The sequence below is a fragment of the Dermacentor silvarum genome, chromosome 4, assembly GCF_013339745.2.
Source record: "Dermacentor silvarum isolate Dsil-2018 chromosome 4, BIME_Dsil_1.4, whole genome shotgun sequence".
NCBI lineage: Eukaryota > Metazoa > Arthropoda > Arachnida > Ixodida > Ixodidae > Dermacentor > Dermacentor silvarum.
The window spans coordinates 1,651,891-1,669,395 of record NC_051157.2 but is presented as its reverse complement, the minus strand read 5'-3'; the positions used below and the strand labels follow the sequence as shown (position 1 = coordinate 1,669,395).

Here is a 17,505-nt window from a genome sequence, read left to right as displayed (position 1 = left end):
CATTTAAAAATGACAAATGCACCGGCGGACACGCAAAAAATCTAATAGCGGTCGCCTTCGGCGTGAACACGACCAGTAGTGAGAAGCTGCCACTCATGGTGATCGGCATGTATGGAGATCCGTGGTGCTTCAAAGGCGCCTGTCTGCTATTCGGTGTAAAAACAACAAAAAGGCGTGGATGACCGCTCAACTTTTTGAAGAGTACATGAGCCAGCTTTTGGGGATTTAGGGTTGCGCCGGCATGATTGCGCGGGCTTCACTGCTCTGCCATCCCTCGCCATCGTTCCCCGCTGGCCTCCTTCCCCACCCGCGCCGCCTAACCGGTTCCCGCGGTGGCGCTGCGCACGCGGCGGTTGGCGGTGAGGGCGGGGGGCTGACGTCACTACGCGGCCGGTTGTTGGCCGCTAGCGGCGGACCGTGCTCGGGACTTCTCTCCGGGACCAGCGCACGGTACGTTCATGCTTTCCTCTCGTCCACCGACACCTTTGTGACTAGGACTGGAGCTCGCGCACGGTGCCTTTGCCCGTGCGGGGAGCGCGTACTTTGTGCTGATCCTTTCCCGACGCTAAGCCGACGAGCGGTTCCATTAGTGCTCGCGCGAGGTCGTACCCCGCCGAGCCACACTTGCCGAAAGCCTACGCCGAAGGATATTGCCCGTGCTCTCGCGAGTTGACCCATTGGTTATCGCCAGAGCAAGTAGCATAGCCGCCGGGACTTTTCCTAGCGGCGTGTCCCAGCTTGAGCCTGTGCTCTCGCCGCGACGTGCCATAGGCGCCTGCTATTGTATTTTCGCCCTGGTGCGGGACCCCTTTGGCTCCCCGCCGCGAGGGCGTTTGTGCAGTGCTGGTGCCGACGGTTTCAGTAAACGGTTTCCGTCAACTCAGGGCTTTACTGTGTTTTTGCGTGCGTCGCTCGGTAGCCCCTTGCGGCCTCTGAGCTCGCGCGCGAGCGATGCTGGAGGCGACGGCTGACGCGGCCCTGTGGCTCGCTAAGCTCGAACCCGCGGTGGTTGGTCTCCTGTGAGACACCAAGAACCCACAAGCTGGACCGGCATTTTGCCGGTCCAGCTGGCTCATGTAAGGGAACATATTTATCGTGCTCGACAACGCGTCGGTGCACGTCGATTTAGATAACTTGGCAAGCATCAAGCTGCTGTTCTTGCCACTCAACAGGACAGCACTCGCCCAGCCCCTCGATCAGAGAATCATCCGCTCTGTAAAGCAGATATACCAGAAGAATCTATTGAGTAGAATGTTGCTCACCATGGATAGCGATAAGACCTACTCAATAGACCTTCTGGGTGCCATACACCTGTTTGAACACTCCTGATGCAGGTGCTGCCAGTGCAGAACTGTTTCGTGCGAGCCAAATTCATTGTGCATGAAGGCAGCGACGAAGAGGTCAATGAGGATACTGAAGACTGCGAGAGACTGATTGCGGAGTTATCAGAGTGGCAAGCGATGCTGCGGAGCAAGTGAATTTTGACATTTTCCGAGACGTCACTGTTGTTACATCCCCGGAGTTCTCTGATAGCGACATTGTTGCCACCGCCGCACCTTGCCCGGCTTCAAGCGAAAGTGATGACAATGACGATGTGGAAGTGGACGACGGCCCTTCATTATCTGACGCGGCGCATGCTTTGAGCATCATGCAAGCTTTCGCAGAGAAGTGGGGCCTCATGAACAAACTGGCTCGCGGCCTCACCGAGTTCGAAGATGCCGGCGTCGCGGCAAGGCCACCACAACGGCAAGTGAAGATCACAGGTTTTTTTGCTGCCTACCCGCAAATAAAGCCTGTCTGAGTGTGTGTGTGCTTGAGAGCATCGTGTCGTAGTTCTTTTCTGGCTGGTAAGTAGGCGCTAAACTGGCATTCGCGGTTAATTCGTACATTGTTTAGCGCGTACCTCATCGTCATTCCCGGCCAACCACGTATTAACAGGGTTTGACTGTACTTCTCCAAACTTGATTTGGCTGCCGCATACCAACAAGTTGCTCTCGCACCAGAAAGCAGGGATTTGACATCCTTTATAACAGAAGAAGGTCTGTACAGGTCCAAGCGAGTATGTTTTGGTCTTGCATCTGCTCCATCCGTATTCCAAAAAATGATGGTTGAAATTCTGCAAGACTGCAAGAAAACACTTTGCTATATCGACAATATTATTGTGTTCAGAAGCATGCTCAAAGAACATGACGCAAATCTGCAGCAAGTTTTGCAGTGCACTGATAAGAGCGGGTTGAAGCTAAATGACAAATGCATTTTCAGGACTGCACTGCCGTTATTGGGACACGTAGTGAGCGATAAACAGGTACGCCCACTGCAAAAAAATGTGGCTGCCACACAGAATGCGCCAGCCGGTAGAGACGCACTTCGCTCATTTTTTAGGCATGGCCGGTTACTATGCAAAATTCATTCCACGTTACGACAAAGTTGTCGATCTGCTCTGAGAACTACAACGGAAGGATACGCCGTTCATCTGGGACATAAGAAGGCAAGCTTCTTTTGAGGAAATGAAATGACCATTGACAAGCAAATGCTTGCAGTTGTTTGACCCGGCTCTAGAAACAATTGTGACCACTCAGGCGTTCACTGTAGGCTTAGGCGCAGTACTTCAGCGGTGTCAAAGCAAAAAATTGGTCACCATCGCTTTTGCTTCTAGACGGCTGAGAGACCAAGAAAAGAAGTACTTAATAGGCAAATTAGAAGCCCTAGCACGCACATGGGCATTGGAGGGTGTACTTGTGGGGGGTTCATTCTGCACACGGACTAACAGGCATTGGTTTGAGTGCTAAAGGAGCCGGTCGACTCAGGATCGCTACGTGGCATGCATGGCTGCTAGCTTACCAGATTGAATTCAAAGGCTAAAAGAATGCGACGGAAGATGCTCTTTCGAGAATGCCGCAGCAAGGACAGGTTCAAGAAACAGAACGTGAAGTGGCGGAAGAAACAGTATGTCTCATTTCGCCATACATGACCCATCAAGAATTTGTCACTGAGACGGTGCAGGATCCTGTGCTACAGAAGATCGTCGGCTGGATGACGTCAGCATGGCCACCAAGTAAATCCCTGCTTTCCGAAGCATGTTCCTTTCCACCGTATCCGAGACGAATTGTCCGTCATGGAGGGTCTACTTCTTCGGGGTGACCAGTTTGAGGTTCAATTATCCATGCAGTACCATCTCATGAAGGCGGCACACGAGTCGAATCCAGGAACCCGTAGGACAAAGCAAAGGCTTCGCGATTAATACGGTTGGCAGGACTGACTAGGCAAGTGGAAGAAATGGTTAAGTTGTGAGGTGTCTGTCAGTCCGTAGACAAGAAGGCAAAGCCAGTTGTGCCACGCTTACAAACAGTGGAATTTCTGGCGGCACCATGGAAAAAGTTGGGCATAGATGCGGCAGGTACATTTGCGAACACGTCGCCCGAATATCATTTTAAAATTACGCTTGTAGACTACCACAGCAAATGGATCTAAGTCTGCTTTACTCACAACGTCATGACTGCTAGAATAACATCTTTCCTGCGGAGCGGGTTCAGCCGTGAAGGCTACCATGACGCATGTATATCTGCACTTTCAAAATAATTTGTCATGAATTTCTCATTCGAATTCAGCCTTGACTTTGGGGGAAATAAAATTTTAATGACCAAGTTTAATTTTACAAGTACTTAAAAAACCAAAACAGAGGTTTCCAGAAAAAGTATTAACAGCGAAGCTGTTTAACCTGGGCATTTGCCGTCAGTTGGATGCTAGAAAACCTCGCCTAGCGACGTCATCGCTCGGAGAGGTTACCACCCTCTCCCAGGTTACCCTCGCCACAGTCAAACATTACGGAGCCTCCCAGCGGCCGCACCACCCTCGCTACATGTGCACGTTGCAACAGCCGCGCCACAGCTGCAGATATGACGTCACTGCACAGGATAAAAGCTCTGTGTCACCGCAGCGAGGCGACAGTACGCCTCGCACCACCACCCCAAGAACATCGCCGTGATTATGGGACGGCCGACGAAGATCACTCCCGTGGAAGAGGAAGCAAGGCGCGAAAAGCGCCGTGCCGCTACCCGAGAGAGGGTTAAGGCCACTTTATAGTCCAACACAGCGTGCGCGTCAGTCAGTGTCGGTGGAGGTTGGCAACGCCAGGTTCGTCACGTTACGGTGGCACGAAAACAGACCCCTCTATAGTCTAAGGTGCCCGCCGCGCTGCGCCACCTAGACGCATGTGCATTTTATACGAAACGAGTTTCAGGATGATGCGAAACTGCGAACTCGCTGCATGTGCCGCCACCAGTATCCACCAGCGAGTGATGCCAACTCTAGGGATTTATCCCTAGATCTAGGGGTCTTCTGGTCAGTTTAACCCGGAGTAGCGGTCGCTAGAACTACCGACGCTGTAGTCAGTTGCGACTTCTTTCAGTTCAGGCATCCTAACAGGAGCAGGTGTCGCTGTTCTCTTGACGGCCGTGTGGGGCAAGTCTTCCAGCGGCCCTGTAATTTAGGTGGCCCTAATAACATAGCATTTCCTTTTGACCAAAAATGCCGCCTATGCTTCATTTTGGAAACCCTTGTTTGCTCCTCTTCACGAAAGAGGGTGAAGAATTATCGTGGCTAGGTATTACAGCTGCGACGTAGCACGTGTCAAAGTGAAACTTCGAAAGCTTTCCCAGTTTCATCTTTTGCGCGCTCGAGAACGCATGCTTAGCAGTTTACCATATGTTTACTTTCACAGCACCTCATACGTTGATGATTCCGCTCCAATAGCTCTGTGTACAATAGAGGCATTACCAAAATATATACTAGCAACTTGTGGAACGGGCGGCCAAGTAAAAGGGTGAGCCGAGTAAAAAGAAACCAACTTACTTTATCATTCAACAAGACATATAAAGATGTGAACAGAAGCTCACACAAAGCTCTGCTAGCATAACATACGCATAACAATTTGGCAATAACAACTTTAGGGATATTTTTCGCAATCAAGGGATTTTTTGGGTCTCAATCTAGGGATAACACGGCACACTGTGTTGGCAACACTCTCTCTTGCTCGACTAGATGCAGATGCGGTCCATTCTGAATGACGAGGCCGGCGCGAAATGCAGCATGTCGCATCTCGACGCCGGCTGCAGCCGGGGCACGCCGACGAACGGCAGATACGTTGGCCGCCGTGGCGAGCGCGCGCACATGCGTCAACGCTACGTCGGACTATAAAGTAGATTTTAGGAGACTGCGCGAAGAAGACTAAGTTTAGATAAGAACCAGCCAAGCCAAACCAAGCTAAGCAAAAGAAAGCAAAGTTAAAGCTAGGGAAGGGCTACCAGCTTCGCTATTTGCCCAGTCTTCGCACCATTTAGTGTGCTAATTGGTGTAAACTGCCCTCAACTTTTTTTTACGAGGTGCATCTCCCCTAAAGTTCATCTGTGCGCGTAAAGACAGTATGAGTTAAGTTTGCATTTAGGTAGAAAGCACCGAGCCTAAACTGCCGGCGCCGAGCAGTGTTCGCAGTCAAAGTCCCACGTGACATCTGCATTTTGCGGAATCACAGGCTTGACAATCATAAAATTCAAGCACGCTGAACTGCAACTCCGAGCAACAGTCTGTAAAAAATTTTCTTTACTGCTGACCATACTGCTGGCATCGTAAAGAAATTATAAACTTGTGTTTTTGCGTAAAAATATCTGCATAACAGCACTGAAAATAAACTTGCCACTGCAAGTGCCCCCCCGTTCTTTAAACACATTTTCAACTTCTGGCTCTTGTGTTAAGGTTTTATGCAAAGACCACAGGAGCCGAAAAATTTGTATTTGTGTATTATCCTAATTAGAGCAAATGCTGCCGCATTTTTCTTCACCAAAATCTGTGGCACAAAATATATTACTACTCGAACTATTTGATTCAAAATTATTCTACCAAATTACTACGTACTTGGTTCAAATTTGATTCGAACCTAAAATTTACTATTCACCTATCCCGAGTATTGGGTCATTTTTTGTGTTTTCGGACGCGAATATTGGCGTCGGGAAACATACGAAATGGGGACATATCAACAAAGTTATACTGTATCTGCCCACCTTTAATTGAGCTGCAAATCTTCATTACGAGATATGAACTACAGGAAGGTTCATCATATCAATTTAAATGCATATAGGAATTGATTATAAAAAGGTTTGGCTCACCTTTCGGCGCAGAAAGAAGTCCCGCTGAAGATTCTCCTCGGAGAAATAGTACTCGACCTGCTTGCGTACATACTCGCGCAGCGTTGCCTCGTCCACACGTATGTAGCCCTGGTTGAAGTAGTATGTGCCCAGGAATGATGAGGCAATCGGGGCCGCAGATGCAAAGCCCTCCTCTGGAGCTGCAAGACAGCTACACTTAGTATGCCCCGCATAATCAACTTATCTGCAACACAAAGTGAAAGGCATTATGCTGCATCAAGGTGTGATCTGCACTTTGTCAGAGGAAACATGCCACCCAAGGCATCGCTGCCCATCCTTCCCGCGACTGCTGCACTGTCCAGTGCTTTGCCTTGCATGCACGTGTGGCTTCGGTGCAAGGATTTCACCGACAGGACCCTTCACCACCTGGTATTCACAATAGCGATTTGCATACACACTCTTCTTCTTCTTCTTCTTTCTGGGGTTTTACGTGCCAAAACCAGTTCTGATTATGAGGCACGCCGTAGTGGAGGGCTCCGGATTAATTTTGACCACCTGGGGTTCTTTAACGTGCACTACAACGAAGCACACGGGCGTTTTTGCATTTCGCCTCCATCGAAATGCGGCCGCCGGGGCCGGGATTCGATCCCGCGCCCTCGTGCTCAGCAGCGCAACGCCTTAGCTGACTGAGCTACCCCGGCGCTCAAGGTACGTACCATTTAGGTGTGACTCCTGTAATGCTGCTGCCAGTGCTGTGCCAAACTGAAATTGGCAGCTACTACCCAGCAAAAATATTGGGGGCAAGGAGTTACGGAGTTGCCATCTGTCGGAAGCGCCTCGCTTGCGTAGTATGAGGGATAACGCGGCGCACTCCTCATAGGTTTGGCTGTCGGCGCTCAATAAAAATACCCCGCGGGAGCCCTCCTGGACATTTCTGTAAATACTTTCCAAACGAGGGAAGCTTCTTGCTGTCAAAATAATAATCTTGGGCAAACAGAAAACACCAGAATGGTTTACAGACACTATCTCTTTACCGAATACGAACAGCAAATGCCCATTGCGCGCGGTCGCCGTGATGGAGTCCCCCGAAGCAGCTTCTTGCGTGGACGGTAGGCAATCGCTGAGAGCAGACTATGTTCTTATAGTGTGCTGTCTGTATAGCAACATGGAGCATAACAGAATGAAGACTCAATGCAGCGATCGTACGGGTTCGCGGCGACCGACTGCGCGTGCATGTCCGCACACAATGCTTCACTTTTGCTGCGGGTGCGTTTTTGCACCATGCTGCGAGCTTTAGGCCGCAGCATATGAGCATTTGACAATACACAAGCAACCATTGTTGCGTGGACGCCATCAGAGCAGTTCAACATAATTTCATTATAACTAAGACTTCGAAGCCTACGGCAACCTGTGATGTGCCGTCGCAACGGTTCAATTTTTTCTTTCTAAATTCTTGGAAGTTTAAATATCATTATTCTTCAAGTTGCATCGCACTGTACGTTTATAGGTCTTCTCAGCAAGCAATTTCTCACTGCTTCCCTTTTCTTAATCCAGTAAATTAGTTGTTTGGTGCTAACCCAAACATGAGCATATGCCATGCCTTTTCTTAATGTGCTTTTTACCATTCCCTTTCCATTCCGGTGGACTTGCCAGTATCTAGCATCAGCAAGGTCATAGACCAAATCTTCATGACATTAACCGGGCAGTGCGTGCGAGCGAGCTTCTCAGTGCGCGCTTTCTGCTACTCACCGAACATCGCAGCCGGGCCCAACGCCGTTGCAGAAATCTTTCTGGCGGAAGTGCTTGCTACATACCCGAATTGTAGCTGATGGCTGCTTGCCGGTTCTAAGTTTCGCAATCCAAGCTACAAGCAGCTTCTTGGCCTGCGGGTACGTGTGAAGGCTGACACCAGGCTCCGTTGCGTACGTGTCCAGCACTGCGGTACCGAGCATTAGCCTACCATGCCGGACGCCTTCAAAGGCAGCCCCTACCTATTATAGTGCTTTCAAGTGTTGTCAAGCAGACACCCAAAGCGGGAAAACATCCCCCCTTAATCAGAACCGTAGCGCAGGTGGGACTAAACTTTCGTTTTCAGCTCCCTTCGGCGCTTCCGAAGCAGACAATGCGGCCACTGTGTCCATGTGATCCCTCATACCACATCACGTCGACGGTGGCGCCAGCTTTTCCAGTGGTGGAGCTCGCCCCCGATATCATCGGTGCACTTAAATCAGTACAGAATCGTACAACTAGATTCATTGTTTCGTCGTGTGTATATATATATATATATATATATATATATGACATCGGCAGTTCACTGTGTCGGGATATGGGGGGATGCCAACGGCCCTCTGCCTCGGCACACCAAGCCCCGCAGTTGGCGCATGCCTGCGCATCAACCGCGGTCCGGTACAAGCTCGCAGAAACGATAGACGACAACCACGTGTACACTCGTAAAGCATTTATTACGACTGCAACTAACACTTCGAGCAGGCCAGCTAGCTATAGTTGACATCGCTGAGGGTTCCCTCGAAGAGAATAATACACTAGGTAAAGAAGGGCTTCCGACTTACCAACTGGGGAATACGGGGGGGGGGGGGGGGCCGCGGCGTTTGCCGCGGCAAGAACGCGGTTGACTAACTACGTGCGGGAATACGGGAGCGACGGCGGAGACTTCCGCCGTCGCCGCTTGCTGGAGACCAAAGAGACCCAGGCGATATCAGCGGGATCTCACGTGACCCACCCGGTGGCGCTGATAGCGCTTGCGATTCCCGCGCGCCGCCCGCGGAAGGAAAGTTTCCCCTCTCCCAACTCTCCCTGGCACGCATGCGCTTGATGCGACGTTCACTGCCCGTGCGGCGGTTATGGGACCCGAGGATTCCCACATCCCTCCACCCTTAAATATAGCTCTACGGCGGAGAAATCGCTGGAACGACGGCATTGACAAAGTATCCGGGCAGATGCGATGGTAAACTCCGGCAGGAAATGTCCGAATCCATGTTGATAGGCAGCACAGTCCTGTGTGGCGGCCGCCCACATGTGGCAGCCGTCACAGTGGTTGACGATGACGGGGGCTGAAGATGGCTTGCCCTCAAGATGCGCGCCGCAATATCCACCCGGGAACTGCGGGTCAGGACTTTCGCGAAGCGGCGCGCGCGCCGGCTTGATGAACCTCGCACCGACGCATCCTCGTGGGAGTGTATGATGGTGGGCCTCCCTCATTGTGGCTGCCATGTGTTACTTCATCGGGCCGCGAACAGGGAGGGGCCTCCGCTGCAATCTGAGGGCGAGACAGCAGGCAGGGACGTGGACGATGGCAGCAATAACAAGTCCAGGCGGCTTCACTCGTTCTGCAAAGTCGCTCAAATGCACTCCACAAACACTTAGAATTAAGGCAGTAGAGGCCGCCGCAGCGTCGGCCGTCTGACACGATGCTGAACCACCCGTCTACCGCATAGCTTTATGCGGCAACGAGAAAGAAAAACAATCCAATTCGTTTGAATGAAGTTATTCGCTTCGACCGAATTTTTCCGGTCCGATACAGCGCGAAAGTGTGCGATGCTGGTATGAACAAAGCGCTCTCTGGTCCCCCGAGATTTCGGTTATTCCGGCAGCAAAATATTGAATTCATCTGAACAAAATAAGCTTTCTATTTCGAACGAGGTTTCTCCGCTCGGGCAAGTATAGTGGAACTAGCGAATACGGTTGCACCCGCTAAATGTCGCGGCATGGTAGCCTTCGAACATGCGACCGGCAGCTCCGCAGAGCCTTAGGCCTAATCGCGTCCATGACGGATACCAATGCCACAAAAGACCCATAAAGGGTTCCAATGAGCTGCCGCGAGGAGATGCAGGCCTAGCTAAGCGGTCCCCGCTCGCTGCTCAACAAGCAGCTTTCGAGCAGACTCCTGGGACTGCGCCCCGCTGACGTCCTAGCCAGCGTTTCCGGAGCCCAGCTCCCAGAGCCAAAGATACAGAAAGGAGGCTACTTACATATGTACAGGGAAAATCGACCACCGCATCGGCTGCTGCACTCACTCGCTTCGGGCGTACTCTAAGGAGAAAACTTGCTGCAAATCTCAGCGTCTACACGAGTTCGGTGGCACTGGTGCAGCGTTAACTCGCACTCAAGAAAGCACATGTCCAATGTAGCTAGCAATCACGCCTTTGGGTGAGGCCTAACGCTAGTCGGGACAAAGCCTCCTTGTACCGAACCGATCGTCGTCCGGTTTTCCAAGAGCTTGCCCCTCGTTGGGAACGCCAAAATGTCGGGATATTATGTCGGTTCTTGCCGCGGCGTTTGCCGCGGCAAGAACGCGGTTGACTAACCACGTGCGGGAATACGGGAGCGAAGGCGGAGACTTCCGCCGTCGCCGCTTGCTGGAGACCAAAGAGACCCGGGCGATATCAGCGGGATCTCACGTGACCCACCCGGTGGCGCTGATAGCGCTTGCGATTCCCGCGCGCCGCCCGCCGATGGAGTTTCCCCTCTCCCAACTCTCCCTGGCACGCATGCGCTTGACGCGACGTTCGCTGCCCGTGCGGCGGTTATGGGACCCGAGGATTCCCACAACTGTTAAAAGCAGAATCCGGCTTGAGAGCTCTTGTTTTTCGTAGCCACTCTGCCACACTCTCTCTATCACCAATTTTTTTACAGCTCGCTGAATCAGCCTCACTACATCATACTACCTTCTTCATGCATATCACAGCACACTGGCCATTAACTGCAAGTTGCTCGTCCTCGCACACGAATCATCAGATTTCAAGCTCCATTTTTTTCTTAGGCAGTTAAAGAGTGGAAAGACCGTCACTGCAATGTTGCTCAGAATTTCTGGAAACTGTTTCAACTTGCATTTCACCGTAATCACCCACGTTTAACCATGTGCACGCTAACCACCCGTTATGTAATACCCCGAACGGCACTTTTAAGGTAATAAAGAGAGGTGTTGCTCATTGCGTCAGCATTGCAAGATGATGGGTGCTGGGCACTACTTCTGCTGCACGGCAGCGGTTGCCTCGTGTGCTGCATTGCACCAACATGACACCACTGCGTATTGTTAAAGGCCCCCCCCCCCCCAGGTCACAGCAAATTTTGGTTAAACACTGGACATTGTTACGTGCCCACTAGGGAGCGTTCTACCAGAAGAATTTTACAGATAGGTTCATTATTTGCAGAGATTTCAATAGGTGAAGTGTCTTGAACCTATGATTTCAGGAAGTGAGCTTCGCTGCCAACATAGACACACTCGCCACTTGCCTAGTCTAGGCTCCGCAAGCAAAACTCCTTCTCTGCGTTCTCCCATACCTAAGCCGGAGGATGGCATCGGACTGTCCCCGCCTTTCCGTTTCTTTTTTCTCCCGGTGACAGTCTCACGCGTGAGCCCACGAGGTGTTGCATTCGTTTCGTTTGGCTCTGTGCACGATCTTGCGAGCTGTGCACGAGAACACATGCATTGTTTCTGGCTGCTCCTGCTACCGTCGGTGCGTGCAGATTTGGAGAAGCTGGCCCAACTCATGGACCAGCACTGTCGTACCCGGTAGATGGCATCAGACTAGCGATAAGTCAGTGCCACATGAACACTGAGGTAGACACGAGCGGATCAAAAAGCATGATAGCGCGCTGGAACATGGTAGAAAATGACATACCGTCGAACCTATTTATAACAAACTTTAGAGTTCCGCGAAAAATTGTTAAGTCAGTAGTTATACATGGACTCGCCCTTAAAAATGCTCAAAAATGAACTGCATGTAAGGTAGCGTCAGCAGTACCAATTCAGCAACACTTTGGTCCGAAAACCAGATTTTCAGTGTCACTTTTGTTCCCGGTGCATTCCTGCACCTAGCTGCAAACTTCCGTTAGAAACGTCCATCTAAACAACGAAGTACGGTGTCGTGTAGCTCTTTCAAAACGGCTCCCGTTTCCAATACCCTCCTGTCATTTCGAAACTCCAAGCGCATCCACCATTTTTTATTTCAGCTTGTGATATATTTTACTACCAGCAGAACATGACTGTATTCTGCACACACGAGGGAAGCGTTCTATTTGGCCGGAAGCGTAAATTTCGGAAACTAGCATGAAGCCACCTTTCTCTCAAACACTCCCTTTTCAACAGCAGCCTGCTCCTCACTATTTTCTGGATGCTTTATTTCATAATAAAGCATCCAGAAAATGTGGCTGCTATTGGCCACTAGCTGACGTCAATCAAGAAGGGTGTTTGGATCAGTGCACTTCTTCCTACTGTTACTGTGTATATTTATTGACAAAGCTAACTCTTTGCCTACCATGGGAAAAATAGGCGTTTTTTGTAGGTTACGCCAGATTTTTTTTTTCTGAAAAAACTACTGCACTCAATATTTTATGCAATACATAAACTAAAAGCAGAATGAATGCACTTATCACGCATAAAAGTTTTAATAACGATACGTATGTCATAAAAAAAAATATAAATTGCCAAAATCAATAATGTGGGATAAAACTGAACAATTGAACAAAGTTTGTAAATACAAGTTTGTATGTACTAAGAAAAAAATTTAAATAAAATTATGAGATATACAAAAATGTATTGCCGTCTAATAGGCACTATCTCCGAATAAATCAAAATTTTTCGTTGAACAGGTATTCCGCTACAAAAGTTTAACTGCAAGCACGTCGGGCATGTCGGGCTGCAGCCGCCAATGTTCCGGTCTGGTTTGCGCCATCGTCACTCTCAGAGTCAAAGTCCGACGGAAAAGAAGCAGCTTCAGACTCTCTGCTGCATAATCCATCAATAAAATCAGCCGCAGACGCAGCACAATCACAAGATCTGCGATCTTTCATAGCGCGTGTGCCGCTCTTAGGGGCAGCCATTTTTGCTTTGTACTTGATGATCGCGAAAGTTCGGAGCGTGTTCAAAAATTACCACCAAAGCGGACTGCTTATAAAACAAAATTATAGTTCTCCTCCTTCATGTCCGATGGCGCAGTGTGTTCATGAGCGGCGCAGAAGGTCTTGAAAGTGGCGTTTCAAGCTATTGATAGCGAGCTGACGATGCCCAATGGGAATGGTACAGAAAGAGTTAATATTATTAAACAGGCCAAAGTAAGCGAAAATCTGTTTTCGCATTTCAATAATAAGTAGGTACTTCCGGAAGAAGCCGACTATAGTCTGCTCACGCTCGGTCGCGGCCATGTGCAAAGGAATTAAACTTTGGCCCCCCTGCTTATCGTTGTCATAGCCGTCAGGTCTGGCTAATTTCAACTACAGTGTAGACCGCTTATAACGTAAGTCGCCGGAGTCGCGAATATCTGCACTATAAGCGGTACCGCACTACAGTTAAACCTGGATATAACAAAATTGCCAAATTCCCGAAAAACTTTGTTATAAAGAGGATTTCGTTATATGCAGGTTCGGCACGAAAATTCGAAAAAGAAACGCTTACTGTATTTACTTGATTCTAATGTGCCCTCGATTGTAACGCGCACCCGTTTTCCGTTTTCGTCGAAGCACTCATCCTTGGAATGTCGCACCAGGTACTGGATGCGTGGATGCGTGTTGTCTCGCACAAGCGCGAGACGGCCAGCACTGGGCATCATGCCCTGTGCTGGCCGTCTTCCCTCAACGACCCATCTGATCGCCTGGCTCGTTGGGCACTACGTTTGCAAGACTATGACATTTGCATCATCTACAGGTCTGGCCGTAAACATGCAGATGCCGACACCCTTTCCCGCTCTCCACTTGCCCATGAGCCTGGAGCTGCATCTGTCCCCAGCTACGATTCTTCGTCGCTTACGTATGCCGACATGCCATCTGAGCAGTGCCTGGATCCTTGGATAGCGCACTCCTTGAGTTCCTGTCCGAGCCATCGCCGCATACCACTAACCGCACGCTTCGACGAACTGCTCGTCACTTTACCCTCCGCAATGGACTTCTGTGCCGCCGCAATTACCTATCTGAGGGTCGTAAATGGTTGCTCACGATTCCTCGCTATTCACGTTCCGACATCTGTGCCTCCTTTCATGCGGACCAGCAATGTGCCCATGCCAGCGCATTAAAGACCTACGCACGTCTGCGGCTTCGGTACTACTGGTGTGTAATGTATTGCCTCGTTCGACAGTACGTCCGCTCGTTCTCAGAGTGCCAACGCCGCAAGAGCCCACCTTACGCGACGACTGGCCCACTTCAACCCCTGCCCTGTCCCACCCGGCCTTTCGACCGCATCAGAATTGATTTGTACGGATCCCTTCCGAATACTCCAAATGGCTACCGCTGGGTAATAGTCATGTGGTACCTCACGCGCTACGCCGAAACTTCAGCGCTTCAGTCTGCCACATCACGTGAGGTGACCTTGTTCATCCTCCATAACCTCGTTCTTCAGCACGGCGCGCCTCGTGAGCTACTGAGCGATCGCGGATGTTCCTTCCTCTCTGAAGCCATTGAAGCCCTTCTACGTGAATGCAAGAAGTTCATAGCACTTCCAGCGCCTATCATCCCCAAACCGAAGGCATGACTGAGCACTTTAATCGTACACTAGGCAACATGCTTGCCATATACGTTTCCGCTGACCATACCAATTGGGACCAGATTTTACCCTTCGTTACCTACGCTTACAACAGCACCACTCAGTCTACCACAGGATTCTACCTATTCTTCCTTCTTTACGTCCGTGAGCCTTCCTCCTTCATGGATACTATCCTCCCATATCGCCCCGATGCCTCCGAATCCACGACTCTATCTGAAGTAGCCACCTATGCCAAGAAATGCAGTCAGCTCGCGCGCTTCCTTACCTCGCAAGACCAGGCCAGCGAGAAAGACTGCGTCACGACCGTAGCTCCTCTTCGTTGTCATATTCACTTGGCACATTAGTGTGGCTCCGCGTTCCCTTCTCCGCTCCTGGCCTTTCCACAACGCTGCTGCCTAAGTAAGACAGTCCTTTCCGGGTTCTACGTCAGACGTCCCCTGTGAATTAAGTCATTGAGTCCCCTCAGCCGTCTGCGGACCAACGGCGCCATGGCCGTGACACGGTTCACGTGGAACGGCTGAAACCGCACTATGACCCACCGGTATTGAAGTTTCCTTCGGTCACCAAGTTGGCTCCCTTTTCACCAGGGGGTAATTGTATCGACAAACACAGACGCAAGTGAAAGACGAGGACGAAGAGTGTTGTTGGTGCTCGTGCTCACTCTGCTTTGCTGTGTGGGGATCGAGGTGCCTTCCCGCGCCTCGTCCCCCGGCTCGCGCGTGGCGCTTAGCTCGATCCCCGGGAACCGCCGCCATAACGGCAACATGGCGGACACGGCTAGCGCGCCGGACTTACTTTCCCGCGCAAACCGTGCTTCTCCCCCCCGGAATTGGACTTGCCCCGCGAGAACACGTCACCGGGACGCGCCCTGATTGGCCACCCGCGCGGCGGCCCCGGGGACCCTCTCCACCCGTGCTCTCGTCCGCTGAGCGCTTCCTCGCCGCGAGAGGCTCACAGGCTCGCAACGAGGTGGTTACATGAGACCTTTGTTCTCGCGACTCCTCGTTATCGCACTTGGCGGACCGCTACCCGGTTAGCCCTAGCGCAGCGGGCGCGCGTACTCGATCGGTCTTGCGGCGAGCCTTGGCCCGTAAGCGCCGTGACTGTAGCACTGAGCTGTATCTTGGGTGAATAAACCCGTGTTTGTTGGCGATCTGACTCCGGAGCCTTCTGTGCGCCGTGTCGTAAAGTCGACGAACCCTGCCGTAACGCCTTTGTGCGTTGCGGAGTGGAGGAGCGTCGTGCCCTTTCCTGACCGTCGCTCATAGGGTAAGACTTGTGCAAACCCATCTCCACAGCTGTTCACCGGACCGTTTCAGTGTTGCCTAATTATTTATATAAATCACGCCCTGAACGTCTGCTTGCACATCATAATTTTCACTCTAGCACCATGGCATATTTCTGTTTTATCAAAGGCCCAGAATGAAAATACTAAAAGAAAAACAAAACAAAAAAATTTTGCAGTCTCACCCAAAAGGTGAAGCATCAATTACGATAGCAAATTAGTAGAGAGCTGTACGGAGTAAGGATAGTAGTTTTATCAGCTGTATAAACTTGGACATGTAGCAGAACCAGCAACGCGCAGAACTGTTGTCGACGCTGGCGGCGTTTCGCCCGCGTTCACACCAAAAGCGCGCGGTGTTGGCGACTATTGCCCGTGTCTGGCAGCAGCTCGGAGGTTTTAGACGAGATCAGAACGGGACGCTCGTCGAGCAGCGTCGGAAGTCTTTACCACCTTCTCGCCTAGCAACGTCTTTACATAAATACAGTCGAATCTCGATAATTCGAACTCGAAGGGGCCCGAAAATTTGTTCGAATTAAAAGAAGTTCGAATTAACGGAAGGACGTATTTTTGAAGTATTCGAGCACCATAGCAAGATTAACAAATGGTGCAAGTTGTGCAATTTTGTGGCACGCAAGCGCATAGCGAGTTGCGCCCACGCCTGCCAACGCTCGGTTCCCGATAACGGCAGAAAACGAAACTTCAGGGAGCAGACGGCGCCATGTTGGCGACAGGGGCCCGCGTGGAGACCGTCGAAGGTGAGGGAGGAGGGCGGCAGGAAAGTGGATTTGGCCTCGGCAACTGCGGCGCTTCGGTGGCAGTGGCTTCGGTGGCTCCCCTCGCCCTCTTTCTCAACTCGCTCGCAGCTCCCTCACCTTCGACTGTCTCTGTGCGCGCCCGCTGGCACCGCCGGTTCGGCACAGATTAGCCTCCTTGAAGTTTCGTTTTCTGCCGTTATTGGGAAGCGAGCGTTTGCCGGTGTGGGTGCCGACGTCGCCGGTCCAGCCGGCCCGGCACCAGCTTAGGGTACGGCCACGCTAGCGGCAAAAAACGCGCGCGCCATGCCGTGAGCAGCAAGTTGCCGCGCGTCAACGCCTTGCTGCGAGGCCACCGTGGCACGCGTGTCTCGCCGCGCGGGATAAGATCTCCCGCACTCTCCGCACGCGCGAGCAACACCGCGAGCGCTTTGTTTCATGCGAGAGACGACAATCGTCGATTGAAAACCCGGCGCGGACCGGCGGCAGTCCGGTTGTGATGGCTCCGTGACAACACCCTCGTCGCTCTTGATTGGTTCATCTCGCGGCACGCGGCATTTGCCGCAGAAATCGGTCTCGAACCCATTTCGCGCGGCACGCCGCAAAACCCCCGATTCCTGCCGCTTTTGCATGACGCGTTGCCGCGCGTTTTTGCCGCTAGCGTGGCCGTACCCTTAGGCCGATCCCTGAAGTTTGACAGCGTGCAATACGGTATCAGCACATTCCTCTTGATGCAGCTCAGATGAATGGGCTCCACGGTAGCGTCAAACGTTACGTCGGTGGAAGGAAACAGGTGACGGAAAGACACGCAGCACACAACGGAGGCACTACTGT

At 51.4% G+C, this 17,505-nt stretch overlaps 1 protein-coding gene across 2 annotated transcripts in view; it reads right to left on the bottom strand.

Moving 5' to 3' along the window:
- LOC119449339 (la-related protein 1-like) overlaps positions 1–17,505 on the bottom strand; it is a 147,922-nt gene that overhangs the window by 86,874 nt on the left and 43,543 nt on the right. For both annotated transcript variants that reach the window (XM_049666734.1, XM_037712504.2), the window contains exon 7: positions 6,162–6,340. In XM_049666734.1, the coding sequence (XP_049522691.1) occupies positions 6,162–6,340 (179 nt within the window). The remainder of the gene's footprint in view (positions 1–6,161; positions 6,341–17,505) is intronic.